The 19207-nt window shown below is 40.1% G+C and overlaps 1 protein-coding gene across 1 annotated transcript; it reads left to right on the top strand.

The window, feature by feature from the left end:
• The first annotated feature begins 531 nt into the window (after nucleotides 1-531).
• Hsd17b7 (hydroxysteroid 17-beta dehydrogenase 7) lies at nucleotides 532-16591 on the top strand. The gene is made up of 9 exons (XM_048357344.1): nucleotides 532-643; nucleotides 2065-2268; nucleotides 4013-4105; nucleotides 6088-6202; nucleotides 7456-7650; nucleotides 8999-9103; nucleotides 9998-10054; nucleotides 13162-13260; nucleotides 15516-16591. Exons 1-9 carry the CDS (start codon nucleotides 609-611, stop codon nucleotides 15615-15617), a joined length of 1005 nt encoding a protein of 334 aa, XP_048213301.1. The 5' UTR covers nucleotides 532-608; the 3' UTR covers nucleotides 15618-16591.
• The last annotated feature ends 2616 nt before the right edge of the window (nucleotides 16592-19207 follow it).

The following is a 19207-nucleotide window of genomic DNA, read 5'->3' as shown; positions in this document are numbered from 1 at the left end:
CTCCTGAGTACCTAGGATTATAGGAGGAAGGCGCTGTGGCCTGGCTCTACTTATGATTCTGTATGGAGAAGGAAGTCTGGGATCAGAAGCTGGGTGACACATGCCAAGAGGAGTCGAGCACGAAGGAGATAGTCCCGGAACGTCAGCTCCTGGGTTCAGCACTTTCCTGGCCTGGCCCCACTCCACAGTCCTTGCGGGAGGCTCCGGGAGTCACTCGGCCCGAGTCGCAGATGCCCTTCTCTGCAGCGCACTCTGCCGGCAGCACGCTCCCACCACGACCCACACACCGCGCCCTCGAAACCCGAGCCGTCACTCGCCGAAACCTGCGGGAGGGGAGGAGAGGAGGCGGGGCCTTCCTGGATTGGTTGAGACGTACGCGTCAGGATGCTCCGCCCCTCGTATCATCGGACGAGGGCGGCAACCTTACGCAGGACGGCTATTAGCGAGCCAGGTCCCGAGTGGGTGACGTCAGGAGAGGCGGGACCCTCCTGGTCTCTGATTGGTGGGCATGCGAGGCGGTCAGGGCGGGGAGGTGGGGCCTAGGACTTCGGGGTGGTGACAGCTGAGTCCAGTGCCCGGGGAACTTGCCAGTCTTGCTGTGGACGAAGATGCGAAAGGTGGTTTTAGTCACTGGTGCGAGCAGGTGAGGATTCCGTCGGGATTGCAGAGGCTGAGTTTAGGAGGCCGAACGTACCCCGTAGCGTCCACTTTGGACTCTACCCCGGGTGATTGGGGCACTCGGGCCCAGATCCTCTATTGGCTGGGTCTCTCACTCGTGTGTGTGTGTGTGTGTGTGTGTGTGTGTGTGTGTGTGTGTGTGTGTGTGTTGCCTGGAAATTGGTGCTTTGAATTAAACATGACGGTGGAAAGGAGAACCTGAGCGTCATTTAGCCATCAGCTGGTGGTTTGACATGGAGAACTGGAGCTTTCCACCCAGATTCTGCTCCCTGCCTTTGACCCGCCCAAAGTTTCTGGCCTCGTGGCTATGTCGTGTACTCCAGGTCTTTTGAGTTCAACATTCATGAAAACTAGGGGAGGAGGAAAAGTCACTTTCTATCTAGCACATGACATATACTTTATAGGAAAATTTATCTTCCCTGTTAAAACGTAATCCGAGTAACCAGCTTGGCAGTTTTCTGTTTATTTGTGTGTGTGTGTGTGTGTGTGTGTGTGTGTGTGTGTGTGTGTGTGTGTTCGTTTCCTGTCCTTTGGGTGCAACTGATGTGATGCTTTGTATGTTTCAGATGTATAAAGAAGTTGGGATTGGTTGTGGGTTTCTTTCACATATGTTGTGATGTGTGTGATTGTGTATGAGTATGTCAAACTCTCATTGGCAAGGGGAACAAAATACTGATGGTTCTAGACTTTTAGGGGGGGATTCTGTTTGCCTACATTCAGCTTAAGTCTTGGAAGAGGATTTAGTACCCAGCTTTTCACTGTGATCATTCCAGCTCTCCATCTACTGGGCATTTTTATAATATTCTTTCTGAAGTTAATTTAAAGTCTTTCAGAAGTGTATGCCTTCTTGCTTCTTTTCTACCTACTATTATTCTTACCTTCTGCTTAATCATGCTGACATCTTCCTCTTTTCATTGGTTATTCAATTGTAGTAGTTGAGGGGATTTGACCTCCTGCCATATTCCTCATGTGTCTTCAGAGACTTTCATCCATCCCTTCATTCCTGGTGTTTTTTGCAATGGGGATGGTACCAATAGGTGGAGGAGCCATGGGGAACAGACAGTGAAGTAAAATATGCTAACATTATGTTTTATTTTTTAAAACACTTTCTCATGATATGTTGACTCACTTTTGTGAAAACATACGAAGTATAAACAAAAGCCACACACTGTGCCATTGAACTTTTTTGAAATGGGAGAAACAAGTTGGGTTATCATCCTGTGCAGTATTAGATTGGGGAATTCATTTTGAATGTTTGAAGTTTTGATGTGTTAATATTTTCTGTGTGCCTGGGCTCCTCTTCACTGAAGCTCAAATTGACCAGAGAGAAATACCTTCATTTGGCATCTCAATTAACCACATCCTGGATCTGTATTGTCTTTCCAGTGGCATTGGCCTAGCTCTTTGCAAGAGACTGTTGGGTGAAAATGATGAGCTTCACCTGTGTCTGGCATGCAGGGCCATGGGAAAGGCAGAGGCAGTGCGTGCAGCTCTGCTGGCCTCTTACCCCACCGCTGAGGTCAGCACTGTGCAGGTAGATGTCAGCAACTTGAAGTCAGTGATCTGGGCTGCCAAAGAGTTAAAGCAAAGGTATGTCTTGTTGACAGATTTTTCTCTCATGCGAATGTGTAGTATTATTTATAATAATTTAATAAAGTAAGGAAGGATAAGAAAGCCTGAACAAGGAACAAGTACAATCTCAGAAGTGATTCTGAGCTGGACACCAGTGGCCCATGCCTTTAATCCTAGCTACTCAGGAGGCTAAGTTCTGAGGCTCATGGCTTGAAGCTAGCCCTGATTGGAAAGTCTATGAGACTCTTGTTTCCAATTAACCAGCAAAAGGTACAAAGTGAAGCTGTGACTCAAGTGGTAGGATGCCAGTACCTCTTGCTTTAGTAAATGGATGAAAGTAATTTCAGTTTCATCCAGAAGAGAGCAACTGTGTCAATCATTTCATTTTAAAGTATATAGTAAGTATATTCTTTTACTGAAGCCAGAACTTAATTTGGAGCTTTGGTATGATTTTTATTCCTTGCTAAACATTTCATCTTCATGCCTAGCAAAATAGGCTTTACAAACCATACAGGAAAGTTTGTGAATCAGATAATGGAGCAACCAACAGTAGTTGGAAGCATTGTCTTTGTGACACTTGAAATGATGGCCCAGTGGTAACAATTCCATCATTTAAAATATTCAGCTTAGCAATTAGCCCCATTTGCCTATTAATTATTTATAAGATGATCAAGAAATAATTCTATGTCATCCATACTGACAACTATATTATATATTATAAGGTCAACTTTTGGTATCTATGGCCCTGTCATGGGTTCTACAGAGGACACTGTTGGTGCCTAGAATTCTGGGATGTATTCTGAATGTGCATTCTGGGAGCATTGTGGAGGCAGGCTCTACTCTTACTAGTCCAAAAGGGACACACTTAGATTAGGCCCATGTAGGTTTAATAATGAAAAAGTCAAGTCTGCACTGAACAGACTTCTCTGAGAGTCTACTAGAAAATCCTTACCCCTTTCAGCTGGACAATGTCATTGTCTTACAGAGAACTTTTATCATTTTGTGATACCTAGCTCCAGTCCATGAACATTGAATAGTTTCCACATAAGTCTTCTGTTTTGTTAGATGTCTTAGCATTCAGATTCTAGCACTGATAGGTTGGTTAGGTATGTTAAACATTATGTATTACTTACATATCAATTATGGAAAATGTGAATTATTTTAAAGTCAAATAGCTTTGTAAAGCTGGTTGCTGGTGGCTCACAACTGTTATCCTAGCTACTCAGGAGGCTGAGAGTTGAGGATCATGGTTCAAAGCCAGCCCTGGTAGGAAAGTCAGTGAAATTCTTGTCTCCAATTAACCACCAGGAAACTGGAAGTGGCTTTGTGGCTCAAGTGGTAGAACACTAGCCTTGAGCTAAAGAGCTCAGAGACAGCACCCAGGCTGAGTTCAAGCCCCTTGACTGCCAAAAATAAATAAAGCTTTGTAAGACTAGGATAGGTTTAGTAGAGAATTACTGCGGTACCTCATTGGTAACAGTTTGGTAGAAGAATTTGTTTAGAGAGAAGATTGGACTTCAAAGTCTACAGGTGTCATCATGGATAAAAAAAGATACTCAAGTATTTATAGTATTTATTGTAGCTAAAGAAGAACTGATTAGAAATGAAGGACATGTTGCTTTCCAGATGTTATTTAGCTGGCAGTGGCTATTGAAATTTGCTCAGAATGTTTTCTGGCCTCAGATTTTCTGCATTCTAGAGACAGAGTATACAGTCTTGTTTTGGTTATTCTAACTGTCTTATTTTGATGTTTTACTTGCAGGTTTCAAAGATTAGATTATCTCTATCTAAATGCTGGGATCATGCCTAATCCACAGCTAAATATCAAAGCACTTTTATCAAGCCTCTTTTCAAGGTAATTTCTGTTTTCTAGATGAGCTAATTTGAAAGGAAGGTGCTCAGTTTTCTGCCTAAATTTTTTGCCTTTGGTGGGCTGAGTTGGGGGGATGGAAAGTAAGAGGGTGTTGTGAAGGAAGACGACACAGCAGGGGACTAAGAACACTCACTCATCTTCCCTGCCAAATACTGCAAGTCACTTGGGTCCATGGCATTCTGTGTAACGTGGTCGGATGTTCCTGGATCTCAGTTCTGGTTGCTTGAATGTACCTATTTACAAGAACATTTCTAAGTTAGGCAGAGTTCTCCGACTCTAAAACCCAGGAAGGCTGCTTTGGAGAAGCATCTATTGGTCGGTGCTCTGCCCAGCAGGTTGAGGAAGTGCAGGGAACTAATGTGTACCTGTGAGAGTCTCAACACACATTCCCAGAGTCTTTTTTCAGGAATGTTTACCCAAAATCCAGAGTAAAAAGTAAGTCTTATTATGGAGCCCAGTATTCATCAATAGACATTCTCACTGGACCTCACGTTTCTTGCTACACCAACACTTTGCTTTACTTTTTTTGTTTGTTCGTTTGTTTTTTGCCAGTCTTGGGCCTTGGACTCAGGGCCTGCGCACTGTCCCTGGCTTCTTTTTGCTCAAGGCTAGCACTCTGCCATTTGAGCCGCAGCGCCACTTCTGGCCATTTTCTGTATATGTGGTGCTGGGAAATTGAACCCAGGGCTTCATGTATGTGAGGCAAGCACTCTTGTCACTAGGCCATATCCCCAGCCCTTTGCTTTACTTTTTCTCCATGGAAACATACACAAAGGCCAAGCACCTATAAAACACACCTGTAATCCAGCTAACTTGGGAAGAAGTCAGGAAGATCATGGTTGGAGGGCAGCCCAGGAAACACTTTTGTGAGGCCCCATCTCATTCAATAGCTGAGTATGTGCCTGTCATCCCAGCTACATGGGAAGCTAAGATAGGGAAGATTATGTTTCTAGAAAAACCCAGGCCTAACAAAAGTTTTCTGATGCCCCATCTCAATAGAAAAAAAAACTAGGCATAGTGGTGTACACTTGTCATTCCAGCTAAATCAGGAAAAGTGTAAATAGGATTGTAGTCAAGGCTGACCTAGGCCAAAAATGAGATCCTGTCGCAAAAATAACCATAGAAAACTGGGTGCTGGTGGCTCCTGCCTATAATTCTAGCTACTCAGGAGTCTGAGTCTGAGGATTGCAGTTTGAAGCAAGGCAGGAATGTCTGTGGGACTCTTACCGCTAATTAACTATTTTAAAAAAGCTGCATGTGGAGCAGTGGCTCAAGGAGTAGAGCTCTAGTCTTGAGCAAAAAACCTCAGGCTTAGCACCCAGGCCTCGAGTTCAAGCCCTTGGACTAGTATCAACCAAACAGTCAAACAGAAAAACCAAACACATACAACCAGAGCAAAAAGGGCTGGGATATGACTCAAAGTGGCAGATTACCTACCTGCCTAAAGTGTGAGGCCTTGAGTTTAGACCCTAACACCACCAAAAACCAAAGCCAAAACCATGTACAAATATTACCCTAGTTTTGGCTTATCTCACAGCAAACCTCTGTGTTTACTATGTTCAATGTGCCAATAATTCCTAGTGAGAAATAACCTTAACAATTCCAGCAGTTAAATATATTTGGTGCAACTGAAGATTTTTTTCTTATTGGCATAGATATTAATTCTTTATGACAGTGTGCTTATAACCTGAGTGTTGGCAACAGGATTTTGAGAGACTCAGGTTTCTTTTGGTGGTGTAAACAGCAAAGTTCCTAAGTTTATCTGTGAAGTGGGGGAGAGGGGAGAGTTTCATATCTCAGTTAATTTAATCATCCCATTGGAAAGCTTAGTCCTCTTCTATTCCTGTCATCATAGAAGCAGTGAAGGTAGAGCATGTGTGTGTTGGTGGGGTGTTGTTTGAAGTTGGGTTGTAGTGATCAGTTAGAGATGCTTTGAAAAGTTACCCTTCTGTCTTGTGTTTCAGAAATGTGATTCACGTGTTTTCCACAGCTGAAGGCCTGTTGACTCAGCATGACAGGATCACAGTGGATGGGCTGCAGGAGGTGTTTGAAACCAATGTCTTTGGCCACTTTATACTGGTAAAACAACTTTGGACTTCTTAAGTCTATCCTGAGTGCCGTGGTCCTGAGGCTTGGGTAGAGATGTTACAGTGATGTGTTGCTCAGTTTCCTCTATTATTTATGTATTCCGTTAGTATGATCCAGTTCTCAAAATCAATGACACAAGCATTGTTCTTCACTAAACTCCAGACCTTATTTAATTGCTCAGTTTTTATTCCCTGTCCTGTTTTCAGTTATGGATTTCATCCAAGGTACCACATTATATTTAGTAGTTACGTCTCCTCAGGCACTCCTCGATTGTGACTGTTTTGTAGACCTCCTTTGTTTTTGAGGACATATTTTAGATTGTTACTCAGGTGTTTTGCAAACTGTCCCTCAGGTGTCTCATGCTTACACTGGGGAAATCTGTTTTGCAAAGAGGATAACAGAAGTAAAGCACCATTCTCCTGGCAGGGTATACACAATCATTATGACTTACCAATGTTGGTATTCACCTCCATCCCATAGTTAGAGGTAATGTTTGTCTTCTCCATTGTAAAGTCATTCTTTTTCTTTCTCCTTTCCCCTACTGTACTCTTTGTGAGAAACTTACAGTGGGAGCCCACAGTTATGGGCTGGTGGTATACCTCCTAAAGGGTGGTTATCTATGGAGCTTTGTCTTTTCTCCATGTTTTAAATGTATGTATTCAATCATTCTTATATTCATATAGGTAATGGAGGCATATTTGCTATTCTGAATTTGCAGATGATATGCATTTTATTTTCAGTTGACATCTCTGTCTCTTGGACAAACCTCATCATTATTGTTTTCTGCTTTTGTTTTGAGCACTGTCTTGCTTTTAGGCTCTAGATGGTGCTCCAGGCTGATTTTATGTTCCTAACTGGGTTCTGGAGTTAGTTTCTCTAAGGAGATCCAATTACTGTTACTGGAGAACTGTTACTGGAGATCAAGATCTAGAATTTGTTATTACTGAAATGTCAATTGCTTCCAGGCCCTTTTATCAAGATGATAAGTATATGCAGACTAATTCCCAGGTGTGTATATATTTATAAATATTTTATGCTAGGCATGAGTTACTCTTGATGTTACTAACCCTAGTTGGTTAGGGCCTGGATCAGTCTAGACTTCTCCTCTTGTGACATTGGCTTCCTGTCTGCCCATGCACTTACTTATTTTGTTAATTTCATATATATAGTTTATAACATCCAAATTGTTACCATATACCTTAGTAGATTTTGAAGAATTTTGTGTTTTGTTTTCTTCCACTCAGGTTCGGGAACTAGAACCTCTCCTGTGTTATGGCGACAGCCCATCTCAGCTCATCTGGACTTCATCGCGTAACGCGAAGCCACTGAATTTCAGCCTTGAGGACATCCAGCACAGGAAAGGCCAGGAACCCTACAGCTCTTCCAAATATGCCATTGACCTTCTAAGTGTGGCTCTGAACAGGAAGTTCAACCAGAAGGTTCGGCCTGCATAAAGAAATAACAGTACAATGTATCTTGAATAATCATTTAGGACAAAACAGTTCCTAACTGCTCCTAGAATCCTAGGATAAGGGTTTTATAAAAGCTATCTTTGGTGCAAGATATGTTACTGTCTTGGGAAGGACTTGAGATATAATGATGAATCCCATTTCTTGACTTTTGCTCAGATCACTATTGGCTTTACTAATAGTCATCTTTCTTGATCTTGACAAAGATGAGCTGTGTCAGGAACTTCTCAGCCTCTGTAGCACTAATTAAAGGAAGGAAACATTCCATCTTCTGTGGGTCAGGTGATCTTTCTCCATAGGTCTGTCTGTGTTGCACTGGTACTTCCTACTTCCTATTTAAAACAAAAGAACAAGGTTAAAAATAAAGATATAAGTTAAAGTAGTCATTATAAAAAGCAATAGAAAATTGAGTAAAAAGTAAGCTAACTGAAATAGTGAAAGCAATGCTAATGCTTAGAGCTGACTGCATGACCAGAGCCCTTCTTAGCTCTGTTAGGTAGGGTTCTCTTCCTGGAACAGAACTTTCTAAAATGATGAATCCTAGACTAAGAATATGATTTACAGATCTTCTAATAATAGACCTTTGCTCCTTTTCTATGTTAGGAACAGCCATCTCAAGAGAGAGGTATGGGTCTTTTGTACCTACAAGGAAACTACATACATGCTAGGTTTAGCTAACTGTTTTTACTAGCTTGGAATCTTTTTGAATGCAAAGATTGTACTCTAAGTGTTTTTGATCCTAAGTGCTTATTAGGGTTTATAAACAGATCTTCCATTAACCTAACAACAAGTGAAACTTGGGTCTCTGAGTCCCACTTCCTCTCTCCCCCCACTTCAAGACTGGCAGTTCTTTATAAGTTTCTTGAGAACACAGACTTTGTCTTACTGATTTTTCTATCTTCATCCTGGGTTATCAGGACATGATTTTTTTTAATCATTCATTTTCTCTATACTGTATAGCTTTTTGGTAAGATATGTACTCACTGCGTTAGGCATGAAACTGAAACCCCTCTGTATATCACTTTGACAATAAACAAATTAATCAATAAAAAATTAAAAAGATTTTAATTTAATTTTTTTATTTTCTGAATTTCAAAAGGTTGTACAAGAGGGTTACAATTTAATATTTTACCTAAGTATCCAATCAGCACAAGAGTCTTAAGCTAAAATAGTCTGCTCAGTTTTAAGGATAATTCAAAGTACAAATTCTTCATCCCTTGGCTGGCTTGTATGTGTATATCTCTTATATTAACTAATATAGTTAAGCAGTTCATATACATGGCATTAAAATCTTACTGTATTCTCTCCCTGTTTCCAGGGTCTGTATTCTAGTGTGGTATGTCCAGGAACAGCATTGACCAATCTAACTTATGGAATTCTTCCTCCCTTTGTGTGGACTCTGTTGATGCCAATAATATGGATGGTGAGTAATGAATACTTTTTTTTTTTTTTTCAATTTAGGAGTTGAGAATGATTAAAGAAATCAAACCAGAAGGTGGCAGATTTTGACTTGAGCTTCTTGATGTTACATTTATGTTACCTGTTCCATACTCTCTGGCATTACCACTGCTCTAGTACCTAAGTGACTACTTCTTTCTAAAATGATCTTTTCTTTAGTTATGCACTGTAGACTCCAAGAATCACTCATAACATTTTGGGGAAACCATGTTAAGCAATGTCAAGCTGGATTTCTCTGAGATTTCAATGTGGTCTCATTCATTAAATGTTTGGAGACAGATCTGAGGACTGCAGTTCAAAGCCAGCCTGGGCAGCAAAGTCCATGAGACTCTTATATCCAATAAATCAGTCAAAAAAGCCGGAAGTGGTGCTGTGGCTCAAGTGGTAGAGTGCTAGCCTTGAGCACAAAGAGGCTCAGGGATAGCACCCAGGCCCAGAGTTCAAACCCCAGGACTGCAAATAAAACAAAAAACAAACAACAACAACAAAAATTCTCAAGGACAGGGTGATGGTACATTGTATGGCCTAGAACTATATTTCATTTCTTTTGTTGTTTTAAACATCTCAGGAGAGTACTGTTTATTCAGCACACATTGAAAAATGCTTCTGTTAGGAAATATATCTCCTATTAAGTGTCAGGAAGAAATGTTTCCATTATGAAAGGCATAGAAAAAATATCAGACATAAAGATGTTTTATGCTGAAAATATTTGACTTGCAGAGGTAGAAATTAGGTGAATTTTTTGATATTCAGTCAGTAATACTACTTTATAATTGGAAATGTGAAATTTTCACTAATATATAGGTGGATAGTTATTTTGTAACTGTTCTAAACTACTTCAAAAATGTTTTTTCCTCAGCTTCGCTTTTTTGCAAATGCTTTCACTTTGACACCATACAATGGAGCAGAAGCACTGGTAAGTTGCTAGAGATTTTAGTAGCTTTTGTAATGGGTGTAGTAGATATGAATTGTAAGTTTACTGGAAAAGTAATAAAAGAACAAGGTCTGTGGATTATCACAGTTCTATTTGGCACTAAAGTAGATCATCAGCCTAGATCCAGAAGATTAGGGATGAATTTTGACATCTACCATGGTCCTGGTTCCCATGATTATGAGAAAGCAAGATTCACCAGCTGCTGGGGGACAAACAGCAGATAGCACTGGACAGACAGGCAAAGCAAGATGGCAGCAATCAGTGAGTGATTTCCTTTGGAGGAAGATTTGTGGGACAAGAGTCAGAACAACAATGTCTATTTCATTATATGAAGTTCATCTTCCTTAAGTCACACTTAGTAATGGATTGCATGCATTTCTGTATCAATGGCGAACATTACTTATCAATTTTAGTACCCCTTTCTGCTGCATTAAAGTGATGCTACTGAGTAGTAATCAAGCTGAAAGGCCCCAAGCCTTACAGTCTACCTCAGGATAGGTCACAATTGTTGTCCATTCTTTACAGCATCTGGTTGAATTGCCATTGCGTTACAGTCAATTATTTGTGTACTTACTCCTTCCTTTTGTTCCTTCAGGGTTTTTGCTCATCATCCTGGGAAATTGAGGGTCTTGTGTTACAATGTCAAATTTCATTGATTCTTAAATTTGGACTGAGTTTAATTTAACTGAGGAAAATACAAAGGGATTGGCTTGGAGCTCTTGCTTTGGTAGGCATTACAGAATCAAATGTAGGATTGGCTGTAGAAGTTAAGTGCTTTTATAATATGTTTTAATTGATTCTCAATATAGTTGATAAGTATGAATCTGTAGTCCTTTAGAGGAATATTCATTCTGCACATCTGTGGCATTGAAATTTAAGTCTTAAAGTCAAGAACATGTTCAGTGTCAGTGTGGGGGGTTTTAGAAGATGAAAATATATGACTAAATGGATTAGCATTATGTTTAGAAGAAGCAAGAATCCATAAATTAGGCAAGAAGGCATCCTGTAATGAGGTGGTGGTGAATGCTCTTTTGAGTAATTCGAAAGGAGGACTAGTGAGGGGCTGGACAGAGTTTTGCTTACCAAGTGAGGTTGATCTGGATTCTGGGAAGGCTGGATTCAAATAGAATGGGTAGCACAACTAACATTGTTCAAACAGAAATCATTGTGACCTTACTGTAATTTTCTAAAATGTAGATGGGTAGGAAGCTGTTACCTTAATACCAACCACCTACTGATGGTTGTAGGTTCTGGTAGGTATGGTTGCTAATTCAAGCACTCAGCATGAGGAACATCAGCATCTGGTGAAGTTTTATCTCCTTAAAAGGAGAGCTAGAACATGATCTCAAGATGCCTAAGGCCTTTTGTTTAAAAGGGGGTGCGCCGGATGAGTGGAAGAAAATTGAAAGCTGAGAAATGATCCATAGATGTACAGAGACTTAGTATATGATGAAGATGACATTCCACAATCAGAGGAATGGATGAGTTATTCAGTAAATGTTTTCAAAAGGTAGGTTAGGATCTTTTCTTACATGAAAATGTTACAGATGAGTTAAGAGATTAAATGTAAGATATTAAAATGTAAAGTTAATAGAAAAAATATGAGGCAGTTATAACTAGTTTCATTGTAGAAACTGTAAATGTTAAAAATCTGCATGCTTTGAAATCTCCACTCTAAATAAAACCCACAGACTAACAACCAAGTGCAAGAAAATTATCGGTCACTCATATTATAGATAAAAGTCGAGGTGTTTTAGTAGATAAGGAGTTTCAGCAAATTAGGAAAGTCAGTCTATTTGGGATGATTCACAAAGGACACAGAGTCTAAACTGTTGGCAATCATATGAAAAGATGCTAAAGAAGAGAACTGTAAATTGAATGTATAATTAAGCTAAGCTTGGTTGCTCCTCTCTGTAATCACAGCTATTTTGGGATGCAGAGATAGATAGAAGGATTGCAGTTGTTGGGCCAAGAAAAATAAAAGTTAGTGAGACTTTATGTCAAAATGGTTGTTGTAGTTCATATCTATAATCCCAGTTACATGTGTGACAGAGGAAAGAGGTCTCAATCGGAAGCTGGACTCTGGCAAAAGTGAGACCCTTCCTGAAAAATAAAGCGAAAGCACTGAGGATGTAGCTCAAGTGGTAGAGTTCCTGTCTAGCAAATAGAAAGCATACTATCAGGAAAAAAAAAGAATCTTTAATAGATTTTTACACTCAGATTAGGAAATCGGACAATGCACTCTATTTGCAAAGGTGTGTGGAAAGGAGAGTTTTTCCACATTTCAGGGGCAAAGTAAGTTAATATAGCTTCATCTAGGGCTCTTTGGCAAGGCCAATCAGAATATTAAGTCCATCTGCTCTTCACCCAGCAGATCCACTTTGGGTATTGACTTTACATATATATTCAGCCTTTCACAAGTAGAATTTCATGCAGTAGAAACTAGAAACAACTTGTATGTTTTTAGTTAGAAATAGAATGTGCTCAGCTTTGGGAAAGAATGAAACAGTTCTACATACAGTAATTTGCAAGTGTTTCCAAGGCACAGTCACATGAAAATTCTATGTTATTTTTTCTTTCGACTAAGAGAAAATGATGACTGCTCTTAAGTGAATAGATTTTCTCTGCAAGAATACACAAGCTACCAGTAAGAGTGGATGCTTCCAGAAGGGAGAACCCAGATGTCTGGAATCTTGAAAAGAGAGGAAAACATTTTATTTCATGTGCATATTTTGAATGCTGTATGTGCAATTCCCGTTGTTGTATCAGTGAGTGATTTGTATCTCACTGTGGCATGAACTGAGATTGTCTCTCCATAAGTAGTGCACATGCCATGAATGTATATGGCAATAAAAGGAAGAGACAACTAAAGTGTGGTGATTCTCTTACCTGGAAGAGGTTATATAGACTATTTTACTTTCTGTGGGTTATAAGAGTGGTTCATGAAATCATCACCATTAGCTGAGGATTTTCAGAAGAATTTTTAGGATTTATTTGGGGGACTCTGCTAAGTATTGATTGCTGATATCTACCAGCGTCACTCCCCTGGAACAGAAGAAACATGCCATTGATACACCCTTCCTTTCCAGGTATGGCTGTTCCACCAAAAACCCGAGTCTCTCAATCCTCTGACCAAATACATGAGTGCTACCACGGGTTTTGGAAACAATTATGTCACCACGCAAAAGGTAACAGTGTTCACAGGTGTTCACATTTTTCCACTGGGGGTGCTTGGTGCTACGCTGACCAATCCAGCCCTGAGCTCCTGACCATGTCCAGCACTGCCCAGCTTCCATTCCCTGGGTCTTTACTCTGTTCATAGGCATTACTATGGCCCATTTTCATTTCTTACTTTGTTCCTCCCTGCCTCTTAGTTTTCCAAATCTCATTCTCTCTACCTGAACCATTTTCCCCTTCCTTGGTCTGACTGACTTCTGTTCATCCCTCAGATCCCAGCCTTCTGTAAGTCTTTAGACCAGGTCACATTCCTTCACCATGGGCTTTTCTGTACACGTCCTATGTAGCAGTCGCCTTTGGGTTCTGTCATCAGCCTGTAAGCAATGTGAGGCAGACTTCTTCCCTCCCCTCCCTCGAGGTGGGCTCATGCATAGAGGCGTCCAGTGAACACACTGCACATGTGAAGTCAATTTCCCTTTGGGTATTCAAATTCTGTTTGGGGTAGTTATCATCTTTATAGATTGATGTTTGGTAAGACAAGGGATGGAGCCCAGGGAAAAATCATACGAATATTGCATTTTTAGATTCTGTATAATCTAAACAGAAATAAAAGTTATAAATTGGGGCATAAGGAAGATGTAATTCTCAAATATAAGACCTATCTTGTACATTTATTGTAAGTGAGTTTACTTTGGCCTCACATTTTCTCTGCCTAGTTTGTAAGGAGGCATTAGCAGACATCAGAACTGGATTGAGGCAAATAAGACATCCCAGCTAAATGAGGGTGAGCAAAGGGGGCTGTTACACCAGTAGCACGAGGTCTAAGAAGCATTGTAATTATTGATTCCTATGCTATTTATTTACTAAAAGTGAACCTTCCATGATATTCAAAATCTGTCCTTTGGGGATACTAGTTTCCTGTAAACATTTGTAAGAAGCTCCAGACGAGTAAATTTGAGGAATGATTCACATTATGCTCCCACTTTTCAATAATTGTACAATTCATCAGCCCAGTAAAGCCTTTGAAAAGTTAAGAAATTGAGATTGAGTGTTGTGGGGCACTCAGGAGAACTGAGACAGAAGAATCATGAGTCCGAGGCTAGTCTGAGAAACAGAGAAAAAGAGAGAGAGAGAGAGAGAGGGAGAGAGAGAGAGAGAGAGAGAGAGAGGGAGAGAGAGGAAGGGAGGGAGGGAGGGAGGAAACTAGGAGTAATTTGTTTAATACTGATATTTCCAGAATTATTTTTAACTATGTGACATTTTTTTCCTCTCAAATGGTACCCAACACTTTAACATCCCAAATTATTCATTTTGTAAATTAATAAGCTTTCATTTAGGCTCTAAGAGCTTATATGAATTTACCATCTAGTAACTTAGAGGGAAGGATTTATTTATCTAGGGGAGAAAATGTTTAATTCTACAAACCAAAGTATTTCATTGTCATTCTGTGAAGTTCATCGAGAAAACATTCTAACCTTTGGCTCATTTGGGGCAGTTGGATTTCTCCTCTGTTAAAAGATAGAACTGAATTTCAATATGGAGAAAAGCTCATGTAATTAAATAAACATGATGTCAACTATAAAATACTAAAAAAAAAAAGTGTCTTTGTTACCCTTTCAGTTTTGTCAAGAAAGCCTGTTTTTATGTGATTGGGATAGGTGGGCAGGGGTGACAGATGGAAGGGATGACATTCACTGAGATTAGTACTACTTATAAATTGACATGCTGAATCGAAACTCCTTTTTATTACTCTTATAAGTAACTTTAAAAATAAAATTAATTATTAAAAAAAGAAAGCCCAGGGCTGGGGATATGGCTTAGTGGCAAGAGTGCTTGCCTCATATACATGAGGCCCTGGGTTCGATTCCTCAGCACCACATATACAGAAAATGGCCAGAAGTGGCGCTGTGGCTCAAGTGGCAGAGTGCTAGCCTTGAGCAAAAAGAAGCCAGGGACAGTGCTCAGGCCCTGAGTTCACGCCCTAGGACTGGCCAAAAAAAAAAAAAAAAAGAAAGGTTGTTTTTGAAATTTAGGCTGTGTTGTGGAGAAAAAATAGTAGTGTTTTATAGGTAGAGAAAGTTTGTTTCTCCTATCAGTGAAAATCAAATTTTCTGCGTGAAGCACAAGATTACACAATAGCAGAGTTAAACAAGACAGAATCTTGTTTTCTTGCATATGAAAGCACATATACTGTCTCCCTTCCTATCATTATACTGTTGGTTTTACCTTTTCTTTGTAGTCATTGCTATATTTGCTTCTTCTCCAGCTGGACATAGATGAAGACACGGCACAAACATTTTACCAGAAGTTACTAGAACTAGAGAAACATGTGAAGGACACCCTTAGAAAAGCAGATCGCGAGGGATGAATGAAGATGACGCTGGGAGCACTGAGCACTTCCGGTGCCTCCTGGAGCACGTGGCTTTGCATTTAAAACAGGGTGCTATGCTGCCCTTCCTCTCTTCCTTCCAGAATTATCTCCAGGGCTTGCTGTGTGCGTGTGTTTGTGTGTGTGCCTGAGAAAAAGATCAGTGAAGTAAAGGTATCAGGGAAATACTCCCCCAGAATGGTGTCAGTCACTCAAGAGAACATTGGTTTATGTTACTCTGCCCAGTGGGATGCCCATTAGAACTCACATGGTTAGGTACCATCTTTAGTGATTATAACATAGCCACACTTTGGACCCATTTTTGACCCTCCCTGGGAGGAGAGTGGACTGCTCACTTTCAGCAATATTCCTTTCTTTATGAGCAATGCTCCCCCCACCCCTTCTTTACTTCCTTTACCATGCTGCTTAAAAAAAAAAAATCCTTAAGACTGGTAGAAACTAAACAATGTTAATGTGTATGGTACCTATGTGGTTGATCACAGGAAGAAAGCATGTGTTTCTCGATGACTTGAATTATTATTCTTATCTTAAAAGTATTTTTATTGCACTTGAGGTAGTTTATACCAGCACTGGACTCAACCCTCCACAACATTTCCAGATTTGTTCACTAGGGACCAACTCATTTTCATGATCAGAATTTGTAATAGCTATCAACTCGCAGCATAAACTTAATCACTCCCATGAAGTTTCAATAAAAGTTTCTAAATGAATAACTATTAGTCGTATATCTGCTGGTTAAGGGGCACTATGGTAGTAGAAAAAAGTGATTAAATTTATTTACGTGTCAGGTAATTAAGCAATATTAAATCTTAAAAGGGCCACATCCCAGTCTTATTGGGCACATGCACAATATGTTAAAATGCTTACATGTTTTCTTTCTCTACCGAAAGTATCATGAACATAATACCTGGAGTATAATAAAGTCAATAATTTTTTGAATGAATAAATAAAAACAAACAGTGTCACGTAGTTTTCCCACAAGTTAAATTGGGAGATGTTTTAGTTTCTCTAATTCTGTTGAAATTTTTCTTTGTGAAGATAGACATTCTACAGGTGAAAATGGGGGCTCTGCCCACGAGACCCTCTGGGGCTTTGTGGAGAAGCTGAGAGCAGGGCTGGTTTTTACTTTCCCATTTTCTCCCTTGCCCAAGCCCCTTGACCCCTGTGATCCCTACTCTTTTTCTGAGAAGGAGAATGATAATTGTCTCTCTGCTTCTCTACTCATGGGTATGGAGAGATAAGATAATGCAAAAATGTATGCCTTTTGTTCAAAGGATAATGGTCATCTTATTTTTATTAGACAGTAGTAGGACAGGATGTCCTGGTTCAGGAGCTACAGTGTAAATATAAGGTTCTGAGTGACCAGTGATCACCTGATTGAGGCTAAAATAAAATCTTTAGACAGAAGTTTTAGGATCCAATCCTTAGTGAGTTTATCTTTTTCTTTTTCAAAAAAAAAAAACCTATCAGAAGATATACTTGATATGCTAAATATCACAAGTGAGATATACAAAAGCAATAGTGAAAAAAAATTTGTAACATGCAGGTAAGTTTTAAATATTTACTTTGCACGACAATAATAAAAATAAAAGGCCTAACTTCAAGGGAAAAAGGACCGAGGTATGCTAAGTGGGAGATCTGCTTAGAATGAAGATATTCTTGGTATTGTTCATAAAGAAGATATTGATGAAACATTGACATTTGTGAGGTAGGTACTAACTTTTTCATGATAATCTTATGATGCAGAAATGAAACATACATTTCCTCAACCGGTAGAGATTAAAAAGGGAATAAGGAAAATCCATGGCACCTAAATTAGAATGGAAGGCAAGTGTGGTACACACCTGTAATCCCAACACTCAGGAGGCTGAGGCAGGAGGATCACAAGTTCCAGGACAGCTTGAGCAACATCTGGAGACCTTGTCTCAGAATTTAAAAAAAAAAAATGAAAAGAAGGGAGGATATTGAAGACAATACAAAACATTCCCAAATTATATTTAAGAAATTTATTTGAATTGATCACATTGAATATAATTGGAAGAAACAAGTTGGTAAAATCATAAATCACTAGAATGTTAAAAAATTTTTCTTCTCTTAACAATAACAGCTCTTCTGGGTGCCACTGGCTCATGCCTGTAAATCTAGCTACTCAGGAGGCTGAAGATTGGGGTTTGTCAGACTCCTACCTCCAATGAACCTGCAAAATGCCCAAACTGAAAGTGTGGCTTAAGTGACAGTGTGCCAGCCTGAGCAAGAAAGCCAAGTGAGGCCCTGAGTTTAAGCCCTAGTACCAGCAAATAATGAAAAAGAACAGCAATAAAAACCCTACTGAAGCTGGGCTATTGGATCATGCCTGTAATCCAGGCTACTCAGTAGGCTGAGATCCAAAAATCCATGAGACTCTTAATTGCCAATTAACTACCGGAAAACCAGAAGAGCTGTGGCTCAAAATGGTAGAGCACTAGCCTTGAGCAAAAAGAGCTCAGGGACAGTGCTCAGGCTCACCTGAGTTCAAGCCCCACCACCAATAAAACAAAACAACTCCACAAAAAAATTACTGAGCTATAAAGACACAAAGATTGAGAAAAAGACCCAATAATCTTTATAACCTGTTGTCCAGGTATAGGATTGTTATGTCTAAACAGTGCTTTCAGTTATTCAGAAACTACAACATCAACTAAGTAAAAATCAAAGGGAAGACATTGAGATAATTGAAAGCACAAATAAAGGCCCTAGACTAAATGATAGAGTCATTGAGAATCAATGACCATACACAAAACTCACTTCAGCAGCTGATAGGATTTCTTCAGCCATTCTGAGTTCTGTCCTTCCCCGCCCCTTTCCACAGTCCACCAAGTTGTTCAAAGGTTGCAGCAATCTGAAAACCATTTCTATGGTTGAAATGTGCCAGAGCTTTGGAAACAAAAACAAACAGGCTTTTGTTTCGAAGTCCAAGGACTTCAAACCTCCCCAGGGCTCACAGTCAGCCCTGGCTATCATTCCCAAGTTATAATGAGATGGGAACCTTCAAGATCCAAATCTATTCCTCACGTTAGAAGGTTCACTCTTTGCAGGACAGCCACTTGCTGGAGCTCCCATGAACATTCTCTCTTTTATAGCTGCTTTGAGCTGGTGAACCTTGGAATCTGGCCCCAGGATGGGACTATTCTTTCCAGGGTTAGAGCTGGCAAACATTGATCTCCTGTCCTCAATGAAGGAAGAGTAAGAGAAGAATAAAGGCTAGGTTCTTCCCCAAATTACCAACACTTTTTTTTTTTTGGCCAGTCGTGGGCCTTGGACTCAGGGCCTGAGCACTGTCCTGGCTTCTTCCCGCTCAAGGCTAGCACTCTGCCACTTGAGCCACAGCGCCGCTTCTGGCCGTTTTCTGTATATGTGGTGCTGGGGAATCGAACCTAGGGCCTCGTGTATCCGAGGCAGGCACTCTTGCCACTAGGCTATATCCCCAGCCCACCAACACTTTTGAATTATCCAAAAATCTAAATTTCAACTAGCCTCATGGATTGGTTTTGTTTTGAGTTTTTCAGTTTCTTTAATTCAAATGAATCTAT

This window comes from Perognathus longimembris, chromosome 11 (genome assembly GCF_023159225.1).
Source record: "Perognathus longimembris pacificus isolate PPM17 chromosome 11, ASM2315922v1, whole genome shotgun sequence".
Taxonomy (NCBI): domain Eukaryota; kingdom Metazoa; phylum Chordata; class Mammalia; order Rodentia; family Heteromyidae; genus Perognathus; species Perognathus longimembris.
This window is presented reverse-complemented; position numbering and strand designations above follow the sequence as displayed.

Coding starts and splice junctions, on each gene's coding strand:
- Hsd17b7 (XM_048357344.1), top strand. CDS start 609: ATGCGAAAGGTGGTTTTAGTCACTGGTGCGAGCAG. Junction 7,651..8,998: donor ACAGGAAGTTCAACCAGAAG/GTTCGGCCTGCA, acceptor CCCTGTTTCCAG/GGTCTGTATTCTAGTGTGGT. Junction 9,104..9,997: donor TGATGCCAATAATATGGATG/GTGAGTAATGAA, acceptor TTTTTTCCTCAG/CTTCGCTTTTTTGCAAATGC.